At 35.6% G+C, this 7870-nt stretch overlaps 2 protein-coding genes across 2 annotated transcripts; one reads left to right on the top strand and one right to left on the bottom strand.

Annotated features, from left to right (window-relative positions):
* Positions 1–241: 241 nt before the first annotated feature.
* LOC107048057 (TATA-box-binding protein) lies at positions 242–2880 on the bottom strand. Its single transcript, XM_015271015.1, has 4 exons — positions 2687–2880; positions 2065–2171; positions 859–1301; positions 242–442 (listed from the first exon to the last, which is right to left on the bottom strand). The coding sequence occupies exons 1-4, from the start codon at positions 2783–2785 to the stop codon at positions 366–368; spliced, it is 726 nt and encodes a 241-aa protein (XP_015126501.1). The 5' UTR covers positions 2786–2880; the 3' UTR covers positions 242–365.
* A 1244-nt stretch (positions 2881–4124) lies between these two features.
* Positions 4125–7084, top strand: LOC107048058 (ankyrin repeat and SAM domain-containing protein 6). Its single transcript, XM_015271016.1, has 4 exons — positions 4125–4242; positions 4537–4998; positions 6138–6417; positions 6755–7084. Exons 2-4 carry the CDS (start codon positions 4568–4570, stop codon positions 6887–6889), a joined length of 846 nt encoding a protein of 281 aa, XP_015126502.1. The 5' UTR covers positions 4125–4242; positions 4537–4567; the 3' UTR covers positions 6890–7084.
* Positions 7085–7870: the final 786 nt, after the last annotated feature.

Here is a 7870-nt window from a genome sequence, read left to right as displayed (position 1 = left end):
ATTAACAATTAAATTGAGGTATAAGGGAATTTTTTTCATTACAGTACTATATCTCTGAATTTGGAAAAATTATCTAGTAAAACTTCCATATGCCTCGCGAATTTCAAATAAAATTTAATGTGGTGATAATGAAGGATCTGAAGGAGACAATAAAAACTGCTGACGTCAAAAATGAAAACAAAAATATTATGAGAAAAAAATGAAAAGGCACGACAATTCTGTTAGATTATTTATCAAAAATTTATTTATTTCATATAAATAATATTTTACAATGTGTCCTTAACCTCCTAAATTTAAGATGAATGAACAAGGCATTTATGCGAATAAATGCATGATGTGAATGAAATGTACAAAAATAAATTGCGCTATTGTTTTCTAAAGCTCTTTAGAATGGGGTGTATATTCGTCAGAGCATCGCGCAGTTCAGTCCTATTTTTCGCACCTGAAAATTAATTGAACAAAATTAAATCGAATTCAGGAAAAACTCGCGTATTCAATTCTATTGAAAATCATGCAACTTCATTGTGTTATTTTTTATAGATATTATACATAACAAAATAATGGATTTTTATTTTTCCATATAAATTTTTGAGCGTAAATTTTCCAAGTTTTTGTCACTGTATTTTTATTTACTTCTCACAATAAAATAGGAGGAAAAGACTTGGAGAATAAATGCTGAAGAATTTTTGTGGGAAAAATCCGAGCAGAATAACTCGTATAAAAAATTCAACATTTACAGACTTTTGCATAAATTATTAATTGGCCAATGGAATGTTGAAGTGAATCTCAGTAGAATATCTCAGGGAAATCACTGGATTTTTCTATTCAATTCAATTACATTTACTGAAAAATCCTCACCAGTCAAAACAACCTTCCCATTGACAAATATGAGCAGCACAACTCTGGGTGCGACCATCCTGTAGATCAGCCCTGGATAAAGTTCGGGCTCATACGTGGAGAACTGTCCGTGCATGTGATTTAAACTCTCGAGTTTTATCGGAAATTTGAGGTCACACGTGGCCACCATATTCTGGACCTTGAAATTCATGAATTTAACTGGAAAGCCGAGCTTCTGAATGATCCTCGCGAATTTTCTGGACGCTAGGAATGCATCGTCCTCACTCCTGGCACCTGTGCAGACGATCTTTCCTGAACGGAATATCAGGGCTGTTGCACGGGGATTTCTTATCCTCATTACCAGGCCTGTGAAACGGCCTGGATTGTACTCGGAATTTCTCGTTCGGGTGTTTATCTTCGTCAGGTGGAGCTGGCAGCCGAGACTCACTGTTGACACTACGTTTCTGGAGAGGGAGGAGAACATCAGAGGATGTGTCAACACTACACACTCAGAGAAAAACTACAGAGTTCTCAAACGAGACTTACTTTTGCCAAGAAAATAGTTTCTTTTTAATTAGGGGAGCATGGGCCAAAATGAAACACGGGACAAAATGAAACAGTGGGAAAATCTCGTCATCTAAAGGAGATAGGACATTTTTGAAGAGGACCTTTTTTGTAGCTTGTAAAATTCTCTACAAAAAAGGTTTTCATGAAAATCCTCCTATCTCCCTTAGATCACAAGATTTTCTTGCTGTTTCATTTTGCCCCACCGTCCCCTATCAAAAAAGATAAAAATAGAATAGTAACTTATTTACTATTATTTAATATTTTACTATTATTATTTACTATTTTAATAGAATAGTAAATTATTTATAGAAAATGCTCGTAATTTTCAAAGAATTCCATTTTTTAATTATCTCAATCATCAATCTTCAAAAAGTAAACTCTCGATTTTTTTTTTCAGATTCATAAAACGTTTTCTAAAGGTTTAATATCGAGATTCAAATTCAGGCCTGCGAAGTGTGAATAATAAAATCATTGTAAAATGTATGGAAAGTTGGGGTCAAATGGGGCTCAAATGAAGGCTCTGATGTTCGACTACAGAAGTATTAAGAAAGGAAAAGTATTAAGAAAGTATTTTCACTGGAGAAAAATAAGCCAAAATACTTGGATATCCTTAAGTCGACTGAAAAAATGAGAGAAAACAAGGAGAAATGGATGGCATACTGTAGGACCGGTTCAATATTCTCGTTCTTTGGAGGTGGTGGTGCCATGGGGTTCATCCCAGCCTGTGGATTACCTCCCTGGGAGGTACTCGGTCTGGGCACATTTGTCTGTAAATCATCATCGACGTATCAATGATTGAAGAAAAAACAATCAAATTAATAGTTTGGGATTAATGAATTAGTTATAATATAATTTAAAGACTTTCATCTAAATAAAAAAATGGATATATATTTTTTATTAACGCATTCAAATCAATTTGTTTATTCTGCTAAAAAAAAAGATTACAAAAATATATATAAATTGTTTACGTATCAATCTATCATTTGGTAAATCTTACAATCTCTTCAAACGTTCAGTTTACATGAAATATCTAAATAAATACGTGGGTCTATTAATTATCAACAAAAATGTTGTTTAAATGAGCAAAAAAGAGTTTCACTCAATTAAAATGCGTCAGGGTGTATCTCCCAATCCAAGGGAGATGGACAAAATTTCCTGGGGACTTTTTCGTGAAGAAAATCGAGAACTGAAAAAAATGTTCAACGAAAATTTTTCCATCTCCCTTGAGGCCCAGGATATTTCCAAAAACATAACCTCTGACATGCAATATTGGGGCACTTACAGAGAGTGGTGGAGCCATTGTGTGATCGTCACTGGCACTCTTCGCCGGGCTGTTCAATAGCCTCTTCAGCTCGTTATCACTCTTCACTATCGATGTCATTTTTATTTATTTATTTACTTAATTTAACTAGTGATTCGAGACCCTGTCACATGGAGATGTCAACAAATCGGCCTCTTCGTGCATCGTTTATCTGATTTTTTTGTGTTGGCACGTCTAGCGACATCTAGCACGGATTTTTATGGTCGTCGAGGGTCTCTGGTGGTTGAGGAGAAATTTTTTTTATCCTGAAGACTTAATAAACCAGACATTTCTGAGCGAATTCTATTGAATTTCTATTGGAAATTCTATTTTATTTGACTGATTCTATTTAAAAATGTGCACCTTTACTGCGCATTTTTTCTTATACAGAATGCCCAATAGAGACTAGTTTATAGACGAAATGAGTAGAATTTCACTCTATAAATTTTTTTTATCTTCTATAGAAATTCTTTGACATGAATTTTCCGATTTTTTTTTACTCTAGGTTTCTTATCTTTTCATTGAAAAATCAAAGGGAAAAATTGAGCCGAGGAATTTCTATAGGAAACATCTCAGTAGAATAAGTGGTATAGAAAAATTTAATTCTATTTTTTTTCGATAGAATTATTTCCATTGATCATTTTTATTGAAAAAAAGCGCAGATAAGCTGCGGAATTTTTTAATTCAGTCGGCCATTCAATAGAATTTTCTAGAGAATTCTCTCGGTTTGAAATTAAGAAAAATCCCTAATCAATCAATTAATTTGAAAAAAAAATTTCTGAAAAATAAAAAAAAATGAACAGAAACACTAGGAAAATTTGAGCCGAGGAATTTTTATAGAAAATATCTCAATAGAATAAGTTGTATAGAAAAATGGAAGTCTATATATTTTTTATGGAATATTTTCCATTGAACATTTCTATTGAAAAGAAAACGCAGAAAAGCTGCGGAATTTTTTAATTGAATCGGCCATTCAATAGAATTTTCTAGAGAATTCACTCGGTTTTTCTATGAAATTTTTCATACGTGGAAGCCTTTGAAAATTAAGAAAAAACTCTAATCAATCGATTGATGAGAAAACAAAATTTTTCTGAAAAATAAAAACCAATTGAAGATTTTCGGCAAAATATTCATGAAAATCGCAAGTTCCTCCCTTTTTATCAGCCATATCGATTTTTCTTCATAAAACCTCTGGTTTCTTCCACTTTTCATCGCGCAAATTTTATTTTCGAAAGGACAATTCATTGTTCGATTCCCATATCTCAAGGCTGGCAATTTTCAATGTAAATATTGGAACATCTTCGATTCTCTGGTTCTAAGAAATTCACATCGTAAACAGCGTGTCAATGGTTTATCGAATGATTCAGGGCGAAGAGGGAAGAGGGTCTGAGGGTCTTACGCTCTTTGAGTTCATTGTGAATCGAGACACGATGGAAAGCGAAACAGAACTCAGTTTACGAATGTTCAAGGCGATTTTCCTGTGAAGAAACTGCTGGATCAGAATTTTATATTTTTACGGGTGAAGAAGATTTGAATAAGTAAGTCAACATTTTCCAAACATCACTAATTACCGCAAATAACATTAATCATTAATCATTAATCATTTGTGCATAATAAATGTGAATGTTGAATTTAAATTGATTCATTTATATTTATTTTTCCCTGAGTTTTTTAATTAGATTCTTTCACGCAACAGTTTTTCCATTTTTTGTTTTCATCGGTCTGTTTTTTTAATTTTTTAAAAATTTCTTGAGTTGCGTTTGTAGCTCTTGGAAAAAAGTATTTACGTGTTTTCCCTCAGATTAATTTTGTTCGAATTCTCAAATCATCAGACCGACGCAATTGACAATTAAAAAAGGAAAAATGGCTGATGTTTCTCCACCGGATTTTGCAATGAACGATCAGAGATATTGGAACGAGAATACCCCACCGGATAGAATAAAGGCTCTTCCACTTCCGCCCACCAAGTGGAAGAGGTACTCTCCCAGTGTGACGATGGACGCTGCCGAGAATCTCATAAAGACCTTCCACAAGATGAATTTAGATGACAGCGTTGATGCGGCGATCACCGAGGGCTTGAACAAAGTGCAGATTGCTGATGACAGCGATGTAAACAAGCGTAAGAATGAGTCCACCAGCGGAAAAACTGACTCATTCGATGGTGGGGATTCATCAATATCCTCGAATGGATATGGCTCAAACTCTTGCGTCAACGACTCTTCCATCCTGAACACGAGTGAGGACGATCGTCCGGACACATCCACTCCTCACCAATCGATGGTTTCCAATTCAAAGTAAGAACACGGAGAGAAATGTTCAGTAAAAATTACGAAACTCACAATTCACTCACCCATTACGGAATCGCCTCAGAAAATTTGAGTGATGGTATCGAAATTTTTCACAGGAGACTCAAATTACGGAATGCTTCGGAAAAATTCGGTGACAGTTCCGTAAAATTTCCTACAACCACATTTCGCTCCGGAATTACGGAAAAGATACGAATTTTTTATTGAATATTTCTCTCCGTGAAGTTGGAGAATTTAGATTGGGTTTTTTGCTGATTTTTTTGTGATTTTCGCGGAAGAAATTGCTTTGAGAAAATTTTTCATCGCAAAATGTTTGGGAATTGATAATCAGTGGGTGAATTATTTGGTGGAAGTACGACTTGTTTGAGGATTTTTCTGTCTTCTATCAATATTGTTTAAGGGGAGACTACACTGTTGGAAAATAATGCAATTTCATGATTTTTTCCCCCCCTAAATCGCATTTAGTGTCATTGTACTGACAATTCAAGAATATATTTACCAGAATTTTCTGATTTTCTATTCATTTTCAGGGAAAAATTGAACTGAAATTGACAGTTCTCTTTGATTTTTCCACGAATTTCTGAATTTTCCATGACGAAATTCCTTGAAATTTCAGTGGTAATTAAATTCGATAAAAATTTTCAAAAAGTGTACAGGAAATTTCATTTATAAGAATTCCATTAAAATTCTATAAAATTCCCGTTAAAATTCTATTAATTTTTTTGCGTTAGGTATTTCATAGGAAAAGCTCAATTTCGATTTTTCTGTTCGAATTTTTCTCTTGAGATTTTCCTATTAAAATTATTGGGCACGGATTTTCCAAGTCTTTTCCGTTACATTTTGTTTTGTTCCGCATTATAAAACCCGAGTGAAAAACGTGCAAAATTCATGCTCAAATATTCTTATGGAAAAAATTCCAAGAGAATATTCCCTAGAACATTTGAAATCTGTTGACTACAATTTTACCGAGAACTCTCTAGAATTTTAATAGATTCCCGGTAGAATTTTCTAGGGAATTCGGTAAGTTTTTGTACTGAATTTTTTCATACGTTCAATTATCAAAAATTAATTTCCCATTCTTCCCAGTTTTTCCATTCCTTCATCAATTGATCTGGTACGTTCTCAAGGTACAAGATGTTTCGACCACCAGACCTAGTAATCGAAGAGGCAACCAATGAGCAGAATTCCCAGGAAATCGAGGACTTGGCACAGTACAGCCCCGTGCGTTCCCCATTTCCTGCCAACTCTTCGGATGATTCTCTCTTCGGTAGAGAGGAGACACCCGAGCCATTGTGCCTCGAGTCCCCTCCGAAGGGATCTTTCTTGAAGGCCAACGAGATGAGGATGGTTCAGCTGCTGAAACGCTTCGGCCTCAGTCACTTTGCCATCATCTTCATCGAGCAGGAGGTCAAAACAATATCTTTATTTCGAATTAATGTGGAGAACAGAAGAAATATCACTTCAGAAGAAATGTCTCATGATTTTTATTCTCTGAATAATTTACGTGTCAAGTAAATACTCGCATATTCAATTAGACCAGAAGTAAAAAAACAATCACCAGAGCTCTCGATTAATTCAATTTATTAATCTCCGTTAATGATTAATTACTAATAAACTAATAATCAAGTACAATTAAATCCTCAATCTAACAACTAAAAATATCGTTCAATTATCATTGGGTTTCAACAAGAATTATCGGATAATTGATATCAAATTTATTGATTAATATAATTCGATATTGCAGGTCGACGTGGAGATGTTTCTGACTCTCGACGAGAAAGACCTGAAGGAAATTGGAATCAAGAAAAACACTGATCGTAACGTATTGTTGTCGGTTATTTCCGAATGCAATGCTCGTCTGAGAAGCCACAGAAACTAGAAACATTAACAATTGTCGTACTGTCTATCCCTGAGAGTCAATGATTCCCTAGCTTAAGAATTTTTATGATCCCATGATTAAATGATTGATTCATACTGTCACTTTTGCTTGCTTGATTGCGTAAAAATCCGTTACATCGATTGTATTATTGTCTGATGAATAATTAACAAATAAAAATGTTGCGATGGAAAATGACCAGTTGTTTTTTCTGTTGAATTCCCAATAAAAAAACCTCTCTTGATATTTTCCTACAGAACCCCTCATCGCTGGAATAATTCAGCAAATAATTGGAGAATAAAAAAATCAGGGGCATATTGAGGAAGTCCCTGAGCTCACGCCAACAATCTTCACCTTCGACCTCTTCCCCCTCCCCCTGTCCCCCTCCCCTCCGCTGAGTCCCGAAAAAGTGCCACTCCCCGAACCATCGAAATTCCCCTTCCTCCTGTCATAAGGACTGAAGATATTGATATTCTTCTTCTGCGAAGCTCCCGAAGAATTCTGAAAATACTTGGACATCTCAGACTCACTCAAGAACATCTTCACCGGCTTCTGGGCCCTCCCCCCTCCCCTCGGGGCCTTGAGACTCGTGGAGGGGGTGACGTTGTGGATCTGTTGAATTTTCTTCAAATTATCGAACTTGAGTTTCTTCTTCTCGTTTTCCGGGCATTTTCCCCTGAGGCTGGGGGTGAGGACCATCTGTATCAAGAAACCTTTCTTGCATACGATGGAATTCCCAATAAAAAACGTCTCTCGATATTTTCCTCCAGTACCCCTCATCACTGGAATAATTCAGCAAATAATTGGAGAATAAAAAAATCAGGGGCATATTGAGGAAGTCCCTGAGCTCACGCCAACAATCTTCACCTTCGACCTCTTCCCACTCCCCCCGCCCCCCTCCCCTCCGCTGAGTCCCGAAAAAGTCCCACCCCCCGAACCATCGAAATTCCCCTTCCTCCTGTCATAAGGACTGAAGATATTGAT

Source organism: Diachasma alloeum, unplaced genomic scaffold (genome assembly GCF_001412515.2).
Source record: "Diachasma alloeum isolate Michigan unplaced genomic scaffold, Dall2.0 Dall_scaffold_00185, whole genome shotgun sequence".
Classification (NCBI taxonomy): domain Eukaryota; kingdom Metazoa; phylum Arthropoda; class Insecta; order Hymenoptera; family Braconidae; genus Diachasma; species Diachasma alloeum.
Note: the sequence above shows the minus strand (reverse complement) of the source record. Positions and strands in the feature narration are given on the sequence as shown.

Bases quoted from the DNA above. Each gene is read 5' to 3' on its own strand.
- LOC107048057 (XM_015271015.1), bottom strand. From the start codon at position 2,785: ATGACATCGATAGTGAAGAGTGATAACGAGCTGAAGAGGCTATTGAAC. The intron at 2,172-2,686 runs GTAAGTGCCCCA...GATGATTTACAG, and splicing joins CAATGGCTCCACCACTCTCT to ACAAATGTGCCCAGACCGAG. The intron at 443-858 runs GTGAGGATTTTT...ATTAATTTTCAG, and splicing joins TGGGAAGGTTGTTTTGACTG to GTGCGAAAAATAGGACTGAA.
- LOC107048058 (XM_015271016.1), top strand. From the start codon at position 4,568: ATGGCTGATGTTTCTCCACCGGATTTTGCAATGAACGATCAGAGATAT. The intron at 4,999-6,137 runs GTAAGAACACGG...TACGTTCTCAAG, and splicing joins TCGATGGTTTCCAATTCAAA to GTACAAGATGTTTCGACCAC. The intron at 6,418-6,754 runs GTCAAAACAATA...TCGATATTGCAG, and splicing joins TCATCTTCATCGAGCAGGAG to GTCGACGTGGAGATGTTTCT.